The sequence below is a fragment of the Cyclopterus lumpus genome, chromosome 22 (assembly GCF_009769545.1).
Source record: "Cyclopterus lumpus isolate fCycLum1 chromosome 22, fCycLum1.pri, whole genome shotgun sequence".
NCBI lineage: Eukaryota > Metazoa > Chordata > Actinopteri > Perciformes > Cyclopteridae > Cyclopterus > Cyclopterus lumpus.
Genome location: NC_046987.1, coordinates 15,366,633 through 15,385,367, shown reverse-complemented (window position 1 = coordinate 15,385,367; position 18,735 = coordinate 15,366,633). Strand labels below are relative to the sequence as shown.

The following is an 18,735-nucleotide window of genomic DNA, read 5'->3' as shown; positions in this document are numbered from 1 at the left end:
TTCTGTTTTATTTTCCGGTTTGTCTCGTGACGTCATGACGCAGCTGTGACGGCTCCGATCCACACCGACCAAAGGGCTGTGATTGACACCGCTTTTCCTCCAATGGCAGAGTACAATGCATAGTGAGACACCTCCCCTATTTGGGGAAGACAGAAACAGAAGGAGCATGATTGGCAAATTGTCAGTTTTTGTTCAAGTGAGTTGTCTTCTCACTCTCATTTTAAGTGTTTAAATGTGAATAAGACACAACGAAGAGAAACACATTAATTAGGCTTGTATTACAAATCAGAGCCAAAATATAAATGTATTCAACATGTCTAAGTGGGTTCGTTTTTAATACAGGTGTCTGCATGAAGGGCCATAAGCAGCTGAGGAGATGTAATTGAAATTGGCCCTTTATGAACAAAGTAAAAGCACTACCCTGCAATCAACCAGGAAAAACAATCACTTGGTAGCTCTTTATTTCAGGTACTATTCAGGTGATGCACTTCTCTTTTTGCAGCTTCCCGAGCAACTAATGTTGGAAAACAGTGTCTACGTATTATTAAACACACCAGCAACAGTCAGCCACTGAGGGAGGATTCTGAGTGCAAAACCTAAATATATTTAATTTACAAAACAGGAAAACAGGAAAACGCTAGAACATATATAAATGAACATCTCAACTGTTTGGTAGAGGCTCATAATAAAACAATGGAGTGCTATTGATATTTAATTGATACAATCAATAATTATTTTTGTTGTTAGCACACACAGAACAAATGTTTTTTTTATTTTCAAAGATGTAACCAGTAAAGGGTTCAATTTGACATTGTTTAAAGAGAGGAGTTTAAATCTTTGGCATGTTTAAGATTTTGCCTTTTTAGGAGTCAACTTGCTGACACGTGCACACGCCCCCTGCCCCCTCCATATAGGACCCTGATATCCTCCTGACAGGTGAAGAAGTCTTGTCTCAATGTCAGGGCATGCTGCTTGTTGAAAACACTTCATGCCTTGCTGGCTTTGTCCCCTGGTTTACATATTCATGGCAGCTCACCATAATAATCACAGCTTTGCATGTAATCAGAATATCACAACAATGAGTGTGGCCTAGTTAGCCTGACGAAGAGAGGGTGGGTGAAAGAAGTCACCCTAATCCTCAAACTGTTGTCTGCGCTCTTATGAACTCACTCTCACCCTACTTTCTCCAAAACCAGAAGACGTGATCGCAAAAGCCCTCGGCGTGCAGCCTCTTCTGCAGAGCCATTTTGGACTGGTAACCATGGAGATGTGGGTCATGCAGTGATGGCAGAGAGAGGAGACTTGTGGCTGGTGGTGGAGTCAGAGCACTGCAGGCTGCATGCTGAAGCAGAGGGCCATAAACTCATTATATCTGGGTCACTGGGATGCTCCAGCTGCAACAAGCAGACAAGATGTTATTATGCAAGAAGAGGGATGAGGGAAGTTGTGGGCACAGGGGCTTATAGTTCCAGGGGACGCCTGTGTACTGAGCGAGGCATATGTCAGGGGTGTGTGATGATTTAACACAAGACCAGCTGAGCAGTATACTTTCTCAGCTTAGCTGTTCAACACATGCTGTTGTTTTTGCACATGTATATCCATTTAAAAGTTGTGATAGACACATTCTTATAGGCCCTGTCTGCTGCAGCGTTTTAGATTGAGAGATACATTTAACTCTAAATTAGGTAGCTTTTACAATATTTTTTACAATCTACAAACATATAAAATAATGTTATAGGCTACACTACTGCACATTATATTGTACATTACATCATGCACATATCATTATAAAAAAAGACAATGTATTTCTCTCGTAGATGACACTTACTGTAGAGTGGCTAACATTTTGGCCGGGGAGAGAATGAATATCTCTTAACAGAAATTAAAGGTCATCTACAGGCACAATGTTGGCCATTTTTGTAGTTCTTGTAAAACATATTGTTTATCTTAGTGTTGGATTTATCAAATATTTCTGGGACATTCACTCGCGGACATCAGCGTCTAGTTGTTTGCTTGACACCAGCAAATACCTGTGAAATCTCAGTCGTTATTTGAGGGGAATACAATCACGTTTCTGCACTCTAAAATGGACATAAAGACAAGTTGTTGGCCATGTTGTTGTGTCTCTCCTATTGTCCATGGCCCCCGGTCCATGACCCCCCCCCCCCCACTCGTTGGATTCCGGACTTGTGATTGGTGGAGAGGGGGTGGCTTTGTCGTCATAGCCCCAGTGCCCATTCATCAGTGGACTTGGGCGTTGTACTCCGCATCTCATTTGCGGCAGGGCCAATTTCTCCATTTACAAACTCCGCTCGAGAAAAATTGAAAGAATTCGCGTTTCTTTTGCTTCTTTGCCACATTTTTGCAGCTTCTCACACGTCCCTTTGCGGTCATTTCGATATCGGGGTGATTCATCGGCTTCGGTTCGAGAAGTAGGTGTCGGTGCTCGACTCGCATTTTTGGGGAGGAAGCTTGCGGTCTTTGTTCATTCATTTGATCGGTTGGGTTCCTTTGTTGCACCAAAAGCATGGGAGCACAAACCTCCAAAACCGCTGGAAAAGCGGAAGCTGCTGTAGAAAAGCCAGCAGAAGGCGCAGCTGTTGCAGCAAAGTCAAACGGACAGGTAAACTACATTTGAATGTTTTCAGTCTTGATTGTTCAAGCGGAATTTTGTCTCGTTTTTCGCAATGCGTGGACTCAATGGCGTGCTCCATGTTCCCTGTAGCGCACCCGCACGCTCACCGGCATTCAGGGAAAGTGGCCACATGTAACCCTTATCCACCGCAATTTTTATGTTTTAATTTTACATCGCAGCATTCTTTCCCGTTGATGCATTTTATTCTGAAATGCTTAAAATGAATACGGGCACCGCCTTTAATTTTTTTTTCTTTTCAATATGAATATCAGGATTCAACTAATCTGTCGAATGTATAGTTTATCACTGAATTGCTCTTTTTGAAATTTAGATTTTAGATTTTTATTATGAATATTCTATTGAATTTTGAGCTTTCTTAAAATTGCGGGGTTTTATTCATTTGGTTGAAATGGGTGTGTGGCTTCTCTCACTGTGGCATGGCCATTTTAAAAGACCATACCACGCCTTTGTTGCCAGATTCAAGAAAGGAGCCACGTTGTTGTACAAACGCAAACTACAAAATATACTAATTGTAAAAAAAAAAAAATAGCACAGAGTAGGATGAGAAATGATGAGAGATGAGAAATTAACACTCATTGGTTTACTACACAGGTCATTAAAAGAGGAAAAAATCCCCAAATTCCTATGTTGTATCCACCGGCTCCACACTGAATGCCACCTGGCGGATCCCGGCGGTACTGCGGTCTAACCGACTAGCCTACTGCTGAGAGCCACCGATCTGGCGTCACTCTCCTAGTAACAGATGTTGCTGCAGTTTTAGAGCTATTTTCCTATTGGCTACTCGTTGTCAATGCATTTGATTAAATTCCACAGCAAGCCAGATTTGGCAGGGGGTTGTCTTTCACACACACGCACACACGCACACATATTGTGTGTTGGCCTCATGCATAATTACAGATCAACTTTTTAATAAAACAGCACCGTGATATACATGTCTTAAAATTTGATTTTGATTTTTTTTTAATTCTTCCAGGAGAATGGCCATGCCAAGACCAATGGGGATGCCTCTCCAGCTGCAGAGGAGGCCAACAAAGCTGATGTACAGGCTAACGGCAGCACTCCTACTGAGGAGGCGCCAAAAGAAGAAGGCGAGAAAGTAGAGGTTGCTGAGGCCAACGGCGAGAAGGAGCCTGCTGCTACAAACGGAGAGGCTTCTGCCAAGCCTGAGGAAGGCACTCCATCCACCAGTGAGGATGGAAAGCAAAAGAAGAAGCGTTTCTCCTTCAAGAAACCCTCCTTCAAGCTCAGTGGCTTTTCATTTAAGAAGACCAAGAAGGAGTCAGAGGATGCAGCAGAGGAAGGAGCAGCCGCAGCAGAACCAGCCGAAGGAGAGAAGGCGACAGAGGAAGGAGCCTCTGAGGAGGCCAAACCAGCTGAGGCCGCTGCGGAGGGAGCCAAAGAGGCTGAAGCTGAGAAGCCAAAGGCTGAAGAGGCGGAGGTGAAGGCAGAGGAACCACCAGCAGCAGCAGAAGGAGAGGAGAAACCAGCCGAGGCTTCACCTACTGAACCAGAGACGGCAGCCAGTCCAGAGGCCACTGCCACCGCTGAGTAATCCTGCTGAACCAGACACCGGATTGAAGGAGGAGGAGCCTGTCTGAAGAAATGCGAGGACTTGTCTAAAACCAGGGATTTTTTTTTGTTTATTTTTTGTTGGTGTTTGTTTACTATTCTGCAACCATCTCATCCATAATGACTGCAAGATCCTTGGCAGTGATGGACAGGAGGTGTACTGGAGAGTGTGCTGCTTCCTCACTGCCCATTGGTACTTGCATGTGTGACATTGGCCGAGTGTGAAAGTATGGATGCGAGTGTGAATGTTTTTTTTTTTCTACATGGAACCATGACTGTGTTGACACGTTGCTGAATTTGACATATTTTATCAAAGTATTTGGTGCTGGGCAATTGGATGTAGCAGCTAAAGCTGTGTCTGCAAGAATTGACACATTGTGATATTTAAAGGGAAAGTCCTAAACCAAGTCGTAAATGTTGTCTTTGCAGTGCACAGTTGTTTACAACTCAACGCTCCTGTGGACACAACCATTCCTGAATGAAGTAGATTTAGTTAACTGTCAAAACAGTAGGTGCTCATCACTTCCCATTAGATTCCACCATTTCAAAACTCTGTAGTAATGCACGTTGTATAGACTTTGATATTACTGGTTTTATGACTGAGCTGTACCTAAATGACTGACGTTTTTAACAGATTACCCATTGTAAATGAAGTTTTTCTTGTTTTTCACCATTTGTAAGATTGAATAAAATTGGGAGATGTTTTAAGCAAATTTTGCATCAAGCTGTGATTATGCCACTTAAAAAAACTACTTCAGAAAGCACATGTTTTGGGTGAACTATTTAAACAGCATCTTTTGTTTTTGTATATAATGAGGCTTCCTCTTCTATATGGAATGTCACATTGCTTACAAACTGGTTATAGGTGTTCAGTTTACTTTCTTGTGAGCACCGATGAAGAATAAAGAAATGACGTGGCACTTTGAACTCATTTATTCACAATGTTTAGCATTACCATTTAAAAAAAACAAAAAAAAACGCTCATTGATTCTTTACTTTACAGCACCCTCGTGTGGTGCATTGTAGGAAAACATCAGAGGTGACGGTTCAATCACTACACGGAATCATTTTGAACTAATATAGACTCAAAATATAAGGTTGTGTAATTGCAATAATCTGATCAAGATGACACTGCACAGCCTTTTTAAAGGAAAAATACTAGTTTTCCAGAGTAGTTAAATATTTGCATAAAAAGAGGACACCCTCTGATTGAATTGGACAAAAAGCAATGGAAGAATAAAGGTGAATTCCACCTTGCGGCCCCAGTCCAATCTGAAAATGTATGCTTGATCGTCTCAATCTTTTCTCTTCACCAGTTTAATTAGCAAAGTGATAAATTCAGATGCGCTCACTGCCCTGCAGTACTTTTAGGAAATTGCTAACTCAGAAGTTGGCAGCCGCTAGCTTTGCACCATAAATGTTAGTGTTTGAAACATTTTTACGGCGTTTAGTTTTAGTATCACCTGCAGCGCGTACCGAGCTGACGCCCACGCTCACCATGGACGTGTTGGGATTCCTTCTACCAAACTTCACACACATCAGAATCTTTTTAAACTCACTTTCAAACCCTCTATTTCCTTTGCAGCTCTGGCCACCGCAAGCAGGGTGTGTTTTACACATATTTCTATTTCTGCTTCCTGGTCTACATGTCCATCTTGGTCAGGTTGTTATGGGATTTGCTGCTCATTTTGGCCTCCAGTAGGCCTCACATGCAGTATTTCATAATGCCACACAACACACTTCATTCTCCACCGTAAGTGTCTTCAGGTTCTTTCTAGACAAAAGGATACAGCATAGTGTAGATACATACAAATATATGCAACCAGATGGGCCTGCTAAGACATACAGTATATCAACGTGAAATATATTCCTTTGAGTGCAACAGATAATTTGGGAGTGTGGCTTGTGGAGTCGTCCGGAGGCAGCGCTCCGTCTGTGTTCCTGCCTGTCTCACCTCATGCACAAACCGCAGATCGTCCCCTCAGATGGCGATCCCCCAGTGTTTTCCATCACCCAGTTTCCTCTCTGTCACCTAACCGCCATCTCGCTCTCTCTCCCATGGAAGATTAAACAGCTGCTGCCCCGTTCAGAGGACCATCCCTGTCCCTCATCCCACAAGCTGACTATTTTCAGCATACCCATATTCAGACTTGCACGGTAGAGTAGCTTTTGTAAACTTTGGCTTCAAAGCAGACGACCAGTAGCCATTATGTGGGGAGAAATGTATACTTTATGATCCTCATCTATTTCAGCTTCTATACAGGGACCAGTGGTGTGTAAGTAACGAAGTACATTCACTCCAGTACTGTAAGTCAATATTTCAATTGTATGTTACTCTAAACTACACTTTAAATTACAAATAATGTACTTTTTACTGCACTATGTTTATTTGACAGGTAAAGTAAATTCTGAACAGAACACAGATCAACATATAAAATATGAAGCCTTGAAATTAAAAGAGTCTTTACCTCGGCATCATGCACCTGGCACGACTGAAAAACTCCTTCACATGAGCTTTTCTGCATATATCAGTGCACCAATACTTTTACTTTTCATACTCTATTATAATTTGTTGGGGTATTGCTACTTTTACTTATAAAAGAGAATCATAGTTTTACATCTGACAGGGACTCATTAATATGTTTGTATATCTTGTATCATACTGTGATCAGTCCATGTGGCTATGTGTTGCTTATAAACTAGCATCCATTATTAACTGTGTTTGACTATCTTATGTACTTTTTATATATTGTCAGTGATGTAATATTTTGCAGAACTTGGAACTAATGAGTTTGGAAACCAGGTAAATACCCCATAATGTCTTAATGGATCTCTAATTCACCGCTGTAAAGGAAGGCTAGTAGAAAGGTTTGTATTGCATAGCCATACTTATATTAGACTCATTTTGAGGCTCCCATACTGGAAATCATCCATCCAAGTGTCAGCCCAAAGGAGCATTACTCTGGAGTTGACCTCTGACCCCAATGTATTAGGGGGCAGAGGAATCCTCTACAGAGGATTAATCAGGTTTTTTTTCAGACTAATTTAAAGAGGATTATTCAGTGTGTAATTAATTAATCAAGATCATGAAATATACTTTTTGTATTATTTCATATGTACATGTAAGTAGTTTGTCTATAGGATATTTATTAAAATGTTCACACATATTTAGGTTACATTTAAAACAAGTGCTTCTGAGACAAAACGTTTTTTTAGACATCTTTTATTCTGGTCATTATGTTTTACATGGCATAATGCATGTTCAGGGATACATCGTTGTTGCTGGTAGTTTGTGTTTGTATGACAGTATTCTGGTGACTTGTTTCCTCATAACGGTCAATTTGACCATTACCATTTCACAATAATCAAGTCACATACAAGTTTAACAGTTACAACATGGTGCACAGAAAGTATTTGTGTACTTTTAATAAGATGATTGGTCACACAAACAAAAACAAGCAGGAACAAAAAAACTAAGAAACAAAAGAAAAAAACAGACAAACACTGAATTAAGAATCACCAGATGAAGTCGATATTAAAGTAACAGAGTGGAAAAAGAAAAAGTCAGGTCACAACACAGTTACAACACCTCAGTTCCACATGCTGTCTCAATTTTAAAAAGCTCACTGGTAACTTTGTGGATTGCTTCCCCCATCCCTGATCACCTGTTTTCATAAATTAGTTTTTCTTCTTCTAAGCACCTATTTGTTGTAGTTTTCAAGTCGCTACTATTCCTTAAAGAAGGGTGAACTGCCTGCCTGTTTGCTTGAGGGTAAATGAACAGAGAGTTTACTTTAGTTTGAGAAATAGATGGCAAATTTAGTTGGTTGGCTTTTTGGGGACTACTGTATCAACGTAGGTATCACGTTGAAGCAATGAGGAACCCAGAGAAAGAGCAGTGGACGTTCTCAGCGGCAAAGACACCATTGGCCTCTTCATCGGGGATCTGGACATAGACTGTGTCCTGCTCATCAAGCAAGAGGACAGCGCTACCGGACATCTGGTCCAGGAAGCCCTTGCTGTACTCATCATAAGTGAACATAACAGGCTGGCCATTCTTGTACAAAGCCACCAGGGCATTAGCTCCATTAACATGGATGCTGTAGGAGAAATAGTAAACTCCAGGAATTTGGCAAGTGAAGATGCCGGTCTCAGGGTCATAGTGATTCTCAGCATTGTACACAATCTGGTCAAACTTAATGGGGGTGCCATCAGCGGGGTAGGGGGTGATCAGGGATGCAGTGAAAGCAGACATGGGGGACTTGACCATAATCTCACCCATTCCCATGCCCTTCTCATATGCAACCTCACCAGGAGGACCAGGGACACCAGGAGCACCAGGTGGGCCACTGGCTCCATCAGCACCATGCTCACCAGGCTGACCAGGGGGACCCTGAGGTCCGGTGATACCCTTAGCAGACAAACCAGCAGGGCCGGAGGCACCAGGGAGACCTGGATGTCCTTTAATGCCAGGAGCACCAGGTGGACCTTGAGGCCCAGAAGATCCTCTGGAACCGGGAGCACCATCAGAACCAGAGGTACCTGGCTCACCTGCACGGCCGGTATGACCTTTGGGTCCAGCAGGGCCTGGAATACCTGGGGAACCTGGGGTACCAGGGGCACCACCATGACCTTTGTCACCTGTGGATCCAGAGGCACCTCTGGGTCCAGGAGGACCAGCTGCGCCTGGATAACCCTGCTTGCCTGCGAAACCCTGTGCTCCCTGATCTCCCTTGTTTCCTTTAGATCCCTGAGCTCCAGTTGCACCTGTGTCACCTTTAGCGCCAGCAACGCCGGCATCACCTGGGAAACCTAATGGCCCCTGAGGTCCAGCAGGACCAGTGGAGCCAGTTGCACCAGTAGCACCAGTATATCCTGTTGGACCTTGCTCACCCTTTGCACCTGTGGAACCTGTGGAACCTGTAACTCCCCTCTCTCCCTTCTCCCCATTTGAACCTGGCTTTCCATATCCTGGGACTCCAGGGGCACCAGTGGCTCCAGTAGGTCCCTGGTGGCCTTTAGGGCCAGCTGAGCCAGGCAGACCTGGGGCACCATTCTCACCTGATTTGCCTGTCACACCTACACCTGGGGCACCATTGTGTCCCTTAGGTCCCTGTGGCCCCATGGGACCTGTGGCACCATCCCTACCTGAGCTTCCTGACTTTCCTGACTCTCCTGGCATACCTGCTTTTCCTGGCTTTCCAACTCCAGGCTCACCTGGTTGTCCAGGTGCGCCCATTGCTCCTTCAGGCCCTGTCTCACCCTGAGGTCCTTGAATTCCCACCCCTCTATCACCCTTATCACCAGGCAGACCAGGTACACCGGGATGTCCTTTCAGACCAGGCGCTCCTCTAGATCCCATTGCTCCAGGAAGACCTGATGGTCCAGGTTTGCCAGTAGAAGAGAGGCCAGAGGGTCCAGGGCTTCCAGCGGATCCAGGGGCTCCCCTTGGTCCCTGGAGGCCAGATGCTCCGGTGTCTCCCCTCTCACCAGGTGCTCCATCGTTGCCAGGTTTGCCAGGTCCACCTGGGGATCCAGGTTTACCAGCGATGGAGCGTCCAGGAGCTCCGGGAGATCCAGGAGCTCCGGGGGCTCCAGCCAGACCTTCAGCACTCTCACCTGGGGGGCCAGGAGGACCAGCAGGTCCCTCAGGGCCAGGCTCACCTTGAGGACCAGGCTCACCTGCCACTGACACCACTGAGAAGATTGAAACAGAGTCCATCAGTATTATCCAATACAAAAGCCAAAAAATGCTCAAATTAAAATAATGATAATAAATAACTAGTAGTGGGAGCTTGGACTTTAGATGGCATTTAGAATACATTCCAAAACCTTTTATTTATTTGTTTATGACATTATAATTGAATGTAAAGGCCAACCTATAGTCTGTGCATGATATGCATAACATTTTATTTTAGAATACAAAGTCTGCTATCTTCAGTGCTTTTCATTTCATTCCATCCAAGTGACACAAAGTAAAAGCGCATAGATGTACTAAGCTGTCAGCTGTATGTGAGCTTGATTGAGCTTTCATAGTATCTTGTTGACCAGCAACATGGATGATGAATAACACAAATGCTCTCATGCGTGTTGCTCTCATTCAGTGCTCTTCAGTATTTCATAATAAAGTAAAAACCATAATGGAGACTATTATCATCACTAAATCATCTCAAAAGTCAATGATATTTGATTCCTGGAGGCGGAGCAAGTTGTAATCTCAGGAACCAATCTTGTAGTCCTGAGGTTAGACAACAGCAATGAGTCACTAACACAGTTTTATAAAATCCTTCTTCAAGTCTTAAACTTGCAAATCCTTCAAAATAAATGTAGAAACTGTTCTCTGCTTTCTTTTTGATTCCTTATAGTTTGTTTTGAATAATGCATTTGATCTATGTTTCATACTGTGCAGGTCAAAGAGCTCCAAGAGGCAGTTTGTGACTTGTTTGTCAAACAGTTTGTCCAAATTAGAAGGAATATTTTTTTTATTTGCTGCCTTAATGTGGTCACATGCTAACTGTAGCCGGGTTTGGATAAAGCCAAACAGATGTTTCTACTTCTGTGTGAAGCAGGCACACCCAAACAAACCACACTGCTGGGTGACTGGACTGTAATTGACAGTCAAACTAAAAATAATTCACTAACAGCTACTTTCTAAAATAGGAAGAGTATGCTGATTCACACAAATGCAACATTTCATAATTTATATTGCATTTTAGCCAACACCCATGTCATAATTATCATATTTAAAGTGCAATAAATATCAGAACATTCTAGAAATCTGGATCTGTGCAAAAAGCAAAGTTAACTTGTGTTTGATATGAACTGAAATGTCAGATCTAACACACTACATGCATTGGAAACAACAGTAGTCTCCAGAATACACAAGTGGTTCCTCTGAATTGAGGATTGATGGGAAGATAACTTTATATAATAATAATTTTAGTAGGGCTGTGACCAGATATTGCGTCTATCGTGTTAATGATATAGATCACAAAATGTAAAAACTCCCAAAACCATTTAATTTAGAAAATGTTGCTATTGTGATTGGTTGAATAAAAGAATGAATAAAGTAAACTAAAAAAACTTCAAAACTCTGCACTGAGTAAATAAGTCTTGTTATTCAAATCAAACATCTGAATGAACGTTGTGATTGGATAAGCATGCACACTGTTGCAGCCAATCAGAGAACAAGGCAGTTCCAGCCCAAGGGCAGTTCAGTTTTCAAAGTAAAGTGCAGCTAGCTGTGGCCAACATCTGCCTGGCTACAACAAAGATGCTAAGATTCAAAGGTAAGGTAAGACTGTTATGAAATGTTTCTCAATATTGTCTTTAGAGAAGGAACTCTGAATTTAGAGGCAACAAGGACAAACTAGACAAAAACTAGTCAAATGCTAACATGTTCAGTTGTCAAAAACACATTGCATAGAGAGCAGGAGTCTGTGTTTTCATACCTTGGCTCTTCACAGAGTAGGGCTGGTACTGAGGGGCGGCCTTCATCAGCTTCTTCACCACATACCGGTCCCCATGGGCAGCTGTAAAGGCCACCAGGATGACGAAGATGCTTGCTACTCGTACGTCCATCTTGCACAGTAAAATCTACAAAGGGAGAAAGGAGACAGTCAGCACAGCAATTCTCAGCAAAGTGTCGGCAAGCTTTCTCTCTAGTTTTAAGTTATTTTACAGAGCTTTAAAACGTTCTCAGCTGAGTGTACAGGCTGGGCATCTTTACCGGAACTTAACGGACAACAAATAAGATACAATAAGTTAAAGTCACAGAGTGTACATTCATTTCTTTCTTTCAGCCTGAGCATCCTTCTGGAATCTTTGAATATAACCAGGATGCTCCAAGCCAGACACAATCTGCCTCCCTTCCCCAGCCTGCCATAGGAACATACTTAAGGCCTAGACAAAGCCTGGATGTTGACTAAAATCCCCCAGAGATAAAGTTGTTTGAGAGGAAGAGAAAATACACATACCAGCATCCAAAGAGGGTAAAAACAATCTCCTCAGCACCAGTACGTTCCTGGTACTGCTGTATATCCTTAGGGTAGGAGCACAAGTGAGGATATGCTGCTTTCCAGTACAATGCTGTCGGTATTTATACTATATCTACCCTTTGCATCATTAAAAAAAAAGAAAAGCCCCCACCATGCAAGTACCTCCCTCCTCAGAGCTGGGCTGTAATTAGCAGACAGATCTGCCCAAAGCGGGCATGTCACATCAGGGTGCCTCCATGTCTTGAATATCCAGACACATGATTATCACTTATTTCAGTCTTCTTCTGAACTAAAAAATAAACATGTACAGAGCGAACATAATCAAATAAATAAACAAAGAACACAACTAAAAGCTATGTAGGAGGAATAAACTTAATCTAATAACACCTTTCTTTTTTTAATTTTTCATCTTAATACACTTCACAGTTGCTAGCAACATTTTACTTGTTGTATGCTCAGGACATGTTTATATTATTTAATGCTTATAAGACCCTGTGTTTAAACATATCTTTGATTCACAAAGCGTGCATTGAGGATGTACAGTAGCAGCCCCATCTGCAAATACATCTTGTCCAGCCAGCTGGCGGAAACTCGCCTTTACCTTTGCTGACTGTCTGGGCACCTCCAGCCTGCCACGATAAGGTAAACATGGGAGATGGTGGGGAAAGATTGTCCAGAGTGCCATTAAAGGTACTGGAGATTTTAGTTAGCCTGAGCTTTAAAGCTTTGATCCCAAATTTAGTTTTTCATATATTTAGTTTTGTACATTTCCTGGGTATTATTTGGTCAGCTTGTCATTGTGGCTTGGCTTATAGAGACAAAGAGGCCTTGATTTCCATCTCTATTTCAGGATGAACACTTTTTCTGAAGTTGTGTATTTTTGCAAGTCTGTCACACTCAAAACACCTAATAAAAGTATATAAGGAGCCACTGGAAAAGACATTTGGCCTTGTTTCTTTGCAGTCTTGTGAATGCAACCCAGTGTGCAACAGCCCTTAGATGCAGTACGGATGTTTGGACACCAGAGGGCAGATTTTACTCTTGTACGGTACCTCTCCATGGTGTAAGGTGCTGCTGCTGCTTCAGGGAAAGGGGCCATGCCCCTGTGGTCTCTTGTTATTTTTAGTCCCATCAGTGCAAGTCCATCATCAGAGGTTTAAGGCCTATTCCTACAATTACACCCAGTTTCTGTCATGATGTTGTATTTCCTCAATCAGCGCCATCCTCCAGTATTATCCTCCCTCACCCTCCACCTTGCCTGGCTTTGAGATCCTCCAACTATAATTTCTCAATTTAAGCCTGGCCACATAGGAAATGCATACACCCAAATAATCACATGTTCTCAAACACACAAGTAGCCATAAACGATGTGTAGGGTACTCTTTCCCATCGCAGAAGCTCCCTGAACATAGGACCATTTATGGTACATGCTCTTCCTGTGTTCTTATGTATACACGTACATATTGCTGGGGCGACTGTGGGTCAGTGGTCAGTGGTTAGCAGGTCCGTCTTTCATTCAGGGGGTTGGCGGTTCAATCCCTGCCCTAGTCAATGTGTCCTTGAGCAAGACACTTAACCCTGAATTGTTCCCTGTAGATGTGTCTACGGTGTATGAATGTAACATGATTGTAAGTCGCTTTGGATAAAAGCGTCAGCTAAATGACATGTATTGTATTATTATTGTATTGCTGACAACATGTGTATGTTTGCAGAATGATGATGCTTGATTGAGGCCTTCACTGTGTTACTAGGCGCCTATAAAACACGTGATAGGCGTATTTCAACAGGGCTATAATTAAATATTCTGACACATGGAGCTTGTTTGAACTTTTTTTTCCCCCTGTAAATTAGACCTAATTATCTGTAATTTTCCAAAGTGCTACCTTTGCTGGCTTATAGCACTTAATCATCTTTGGCAAGCATTGTTTAAGTTTGCTCTTCGTGTCAAATAAAAAACAATTCATCTATCTATATATCTGTGACAACTCAAAGCAAAGGTGCAGACTGACGGCCTGAGGCTGTGCGATGATAGAGAAATATAACATTACATGTGCACATATGGTATTTTCATCTTGATTGCACATGTTTGATCTCGCTTTCCCAGCCGAGCAAAAATAATGTTTATCCATTTGATATCTTTCAGTTCTAAAATATTATTTCAAAATCTCTTTTTGCTCGTGTCAGGCTACACCAGCTGTAGTAAGATTTAGATTAAATGACAGAGCAAGAGAGGGTGGAGTGAGGACTTTATATGTTTATAGGTTCAGATAATTCCAGTTTATTTTATGTTTTTTTAAACATAGCTAAACCACTGCAGAAGAGCTCTCCATTTTTAGTCTGTCGTGAGGACAATAATTAATCTCTTTATGCATAAAAATGACAAAATGGAAAAAACAACAACAGCATGCATCGTCATGTCTACGAAGAGGCATACACATTCATGCTGAGCTTTGGAGGCAGAGTATACTTTGGCTTGAGGAAGACTTGAATTAATGGTGTAATTTGGATGTTGTTTATATCCTTACAGCCTCTTTTTTATTTTCTAAACAGGCCGCTGCATTCATTTGTGAAGGACTCTGTGTCCTTGTGCTTATAGTGGTGAAATTGAAGGCTGTGAAAGTGCACAGAAGAGCCCTCTCCCTGTTCATCTCATTACAGTAACGCAGCAGCTTGATGTGGTCGGCAGGCTTCATTGTAATAACCATTAGGAATTAGGTTAACAGCCTTCAAGCTGAAGGCGAGGACGTCACTTTGCTCTTATATTGTGGAGAGACCCTCACTGTAAAATACGCTTTCAGTTTCATGCCACCTCATATATGACATAAACGCTTTTACTGCAAGAAAATGGCTGTATGAACATGCCACACCCAAAGACACTGAGAGCACATGGGAGCTGCACAGTCTCTGGTTTTAGGATCACACTGGTTTGAGATTTAGTTTGACATGTTTTTGTTTTTGTGGTAGTGGAAATTAACTAAGTATATTTACTCAAATACTGTATTTTAGTACAATTTTGTGTTTCATTCAGTGTTTCCATTTTATGCCACTTTATACTTCTACGCTCCAGTCAGGGGCGAATATTGTACTCTGTACCCCACCACATTAATCTGAAAGCTTTAGTTACTTATTCAATTGCTGATTCAAATTGTTAATACTTGCTAATACTTCTTTGCATTTTGTTGTGATTTGGCATTTCTTGTATTGTTGCTTAGAAAATGTTGAGGTACTTCCTCTGATACCTGATAAGATTATGCAAATTATGATCATCCTCAACAGAAATAGAGTGAAAGATAAAAACAAGCATTGTAAGTGGGGACAGGGCAACAAAGTATTTGTCTGAGACTTCTGCAGAGAACATAATCTGGCATTCTGAGGTCCTTCTTCTTTTCCGGGGCCTTCGTTTGCATCTTTCAAAAAAACTGCGGAGATTTCCCTTATTTTCCCGGAAAGTACTGCTGGACAGTGTTACTGGCAATGTTAGTGATGTGTGTGCTTGTACCCTACAATGAGAACAATATCTGAAAGAAAGCTTTTTGTATTTTGACTGTTTTTGTTCGCTCCACGGCTGGTTTCTGGTTTCTTCGCAATGCTGACCGAGGCTCAACCCGCACCCAAGAGGAGAACATAATTGGCGGTTGATGTAAGGCGACCGGCCGAACACGTGAGTCAAGCAAGGCTAAAGATACACCATCACGGCTGGGATACAAATTTAATGTTTCAATAAACTCCACGGACCACTAAGAGCTAGTTTAAACTTTATGAATGGCAGACTTGCCGGGGGCCCTTGTGAGTGATTGGTGGGGAAATTACAGGGTCCTGAAAACAAACATGGATCCAAAAGGAGCCGTAAGTGTAAAAGTAACTGAAAAATGGCGCTGGTGGTAACCTTAGAGATGAGTGCTGACATCCGGGAGGTCACCAGTTTGAAAACCCTGAATACCATGCAGGATAATGGGGGGATGGATAAACTGTCCTTTCACAACTGCGAAGGTGTGAATGCATGTAGCTGCACACATGTGAAGCAGTGTGTTGCCATGCATGCTTTCCTCAGGTTCAACAAACAGCTAGAATTCTTTTTTAAATCTTACCGTAGGGTGTTTTACTGACTAAACACTTGACATTTACTATGTTATTAAGTTGATGAGTTGGAAATATTTCTCCTACTCACTTCAGAAAGCGTATTTTTCAGTCAACCAAGTCAAGTGCTCCTTTATCTCGAGTGTGAGATTTGATTGTTTCTGTTTCCATCGTTCATTTGCCGTAATTCTATTTCCTGGAGAGGCCTGACTCAGCTGCTACAATGTTCTTGGTCTTTCTTTAGAAATCAGAGTTTCGGTGTTGCAGCAGCCAAAAAGTAATTTCACTTGAACTACTCAGCCAGATAGTTTTCGAGGCACTGCAAACCAGCAGTTGTACACAAAAGGTAAAAAGGTCAAAACGACAGATATAGATATTCTTTTCATTCTTGTTTTGTCTTCCAGCAAGAAAACAATCTTTGCTCTTTATGCATGACATTATAACTTTACCCTTTTCTCTGAATCATCTTGCCTTGTTCCAAATCCCTTTAAAGTAAAAATAAAAAACCCATCCCAGTCAAACAGATGACGCACTCCTAGACGTATCTGCTTATTTTGGGATCATTTAAAGATATCAAAGTGAAATAAAACCACTTTAATGGATTTTCGGGTCTTAAGTGAAGGTGGTGGAGTCCTGTATTTAAGGATAACGGCTAATCCGCTACATCGAGCCTGTGAAAATGTCTGATACAGACAGGTTTCACTGTCTGTATCAAGCAGCGTCAGCCATTTCACAACGAATGCCCCAAAAAACTAAAACACTCTCAGTGTGTGTGTGAAGAAGTCTTTATGAAAGACACAAGGATGAAAACGCCCCGCTCTCTTAATGCAGAGTAAACGGCATGAGAGCAGAGATGGATTTATATTTTAAATTTAAAATATACTTGTCAGTTCATAATTACATTGACTTAAGCACAGACTGCAGTAAGTATGCATATGTGTGTGTGTGTGTGTGTGTGTGGGTGAGGTGACATTTTGCACAATGTCACCTCACCTTCTGAAGCAGATAGTTAGCGCTGCGCCACAACGACTTGCATAGACACGAGACAAGCGTTGTTTCTGCGCACTATATTTGGTTCCAGCCGTGTCTGTCTTAGGTGTTTAACTGAAACAGCTAGTTTCTTCCCACAGAATGTACATATCTTTGCTTGTAGTGTTTGTATATAAAGACATGACCACAGGAAGTTAGCGGGAGGTTTAGGTAGTACGTCGTCCATAACAATGCCGGGGTCTCGCTGCCGTGTGGTTTAGAGGTTTGTTTTGCTGGCTGATGGACAACGTGTGGGCCGAGTCAGAAACAGTGGCCATTACTGAGTCTAAATGTGAAACGTTCCACATTATATAATATACACACACAATATCATCCTGTCTAGCCTCTATAAAAACATCCATCCATTAGTTAGAACCGCTTTTTTGCGGGAGGCTGGAGCCGATCGCAGCTGACAGTAAACGTAATAATGCATAAAGAGTTCTTTATTAATGCCCCCAAATTCCATAGCCTGTAACCCTACATTGGGTGGGTGGGGTGATGTGGGTAGGGTCGGGAATGTGGTTTCAAATTTCAATCTATAATTGTCCTCAGACATGTGTGAATCCTCTTCCCTGGTGGGATAAAAACTGTGAAAATCAACAGTATATGGTGAAAAGCATATATATGCTGTTGGTTTTTCAATTGAGTTCAGATGTGAAGAGACGATAATGTAACAAAGTCTGCATGTGTTTTGCCCAACATCTACAAAGCTGTTGGTAATCCACACAAGAACATCCCAGAATAAATTGGGAAGAGAAACGCACAAAGTGAAGTTTCATTCCATATGGTTTCTATGTTGGTTGGCCGGCTACTTGTTATGTTTGTTTTAGGGACCGGACTATTGCAGGATATTTTGACGAGACATGCCAAAGGTGGATCCTGAATGTAAGAAAACTCACATTGCGCGTTAGTCCAGAGCCTCACCAGGTCACTCATTGTGGCCCCTGGAGAGCCGTCTGACACAGGGTGTCCCGGGCATTTCTTTTTAACACCCACCATAAGGGAAACCATAGAGCATTAAACACGTAACCACGGGTCATCTGAGACTGTCCCTGACATTTAGACAAAACAAATCTGAAGTTTAAAGTGTAAAGAAAGTGGGCATGGGCTAAATTTGGCTGTCGTGTTAAGTGGACATTTACTCAGAAATGTAACAGAATCACAGTGAATTAACTTTTGTGTTAGCAGTTTTGCAGGATGTGGTGAAATTTAAAAAAAACATTTGAACCTTTTTCAAAAAGAAAAGTCATGATTGAGCACATATTTAAAGGACCCATTAGACCTGCCTTTATATGAAATTAGCTGTTAAGCCCCCTCCTATTTTATCAGCTAACTCCAGTGTTCAGGATTATGTGCATGAAATGTTTGTAACATTTGTATTCGCCGAGCTTCTAACAGGCACTTGTT

General features: G+C 42.1%; 2 protein-coding genes across 2 annotated transcripts; one reads left to right on the top strand and one right to left on the bottom strand.

Moving 5' to 3' along the window:
• Positions 1 to 2,237: 2,237 nt before the first annotated feature.
• marcksb (myristoylated alanine-rich protein kinase C substrate b) lies at positions 2,238 to 4,938 on the top strand. The gene is made up of 2 exons (XM_034563472.1): positions 2,238 to 2,623; positions 3,630 to 4,938. The coding sequence occupies exons 1-2, from the start codon at positions 2,528 to 2,530 to the stop codon at positions 4,206 to 4,208; spliced, it is 675 nt and encodes a 224-aa protein (XP_034419363.1). The 5' UTR covers positions 2,238 to 2,527; the 3' UTR covers positions 4,209 to 4,938.
• Positions 4,939 to 7,431: 2,493 nt separating this feature from the next.
• col10a1a (collagen, type X, alpha 1a) lies at positions 7,432 to 12,290 on the bottom strand. Its single transcript, XM_034562589.1, has 3 exons — positions 12,202 to 12,290; positions 11,677 to 11,821; positions 7,432 to 9,922 (listed from the first exon to the last, which is right to left on the bottom strand). Exons 1-3 carry the CDS (start codon positions 12,205 to 12,207, stop codon positions 8,088 to 8,090), a joined length of 1,986 nt encoding a protein of 661 aa, XP_034418480.1. The 5' UTR covers positions 12,208 to 12,290; the 3' UTR covers positions 7,432 to 8,087.
• Between the last annotated feature and the right edge of the window lie 6,445 nt (positions 12,291 to 18,735).

What these genes read in the sequence shown, in the direction of transcription:
- marcksb (XM_034563472.1), top strand. Translation starts at nt 2,528, where the DNA reads ATGGGAGCACAAACCTCCAAAACCGCTGGAAAAGCGGAAGCTGCTGTA. An exon ending in CAGCAAAGTCAAACGGACAG is followed by an intron (nt 2,624 to 3,629) that starts GTAAACTACATT and finishes TAATTCTTCCAG; the next exon opens with GAGAATGGCCATGCCAAGAC.
- col10a1a (XM_034562589.1), bottom strand. An exon ending in CTACTCTGTGAAGAGCCAAG is followed by an intron (nt 9,923 to 11,676) that starts GTATGAAAACAC and finishes CAATCTTCTCAG; the next exon opens with TGGTGTCAGTGGCAGGTGAG.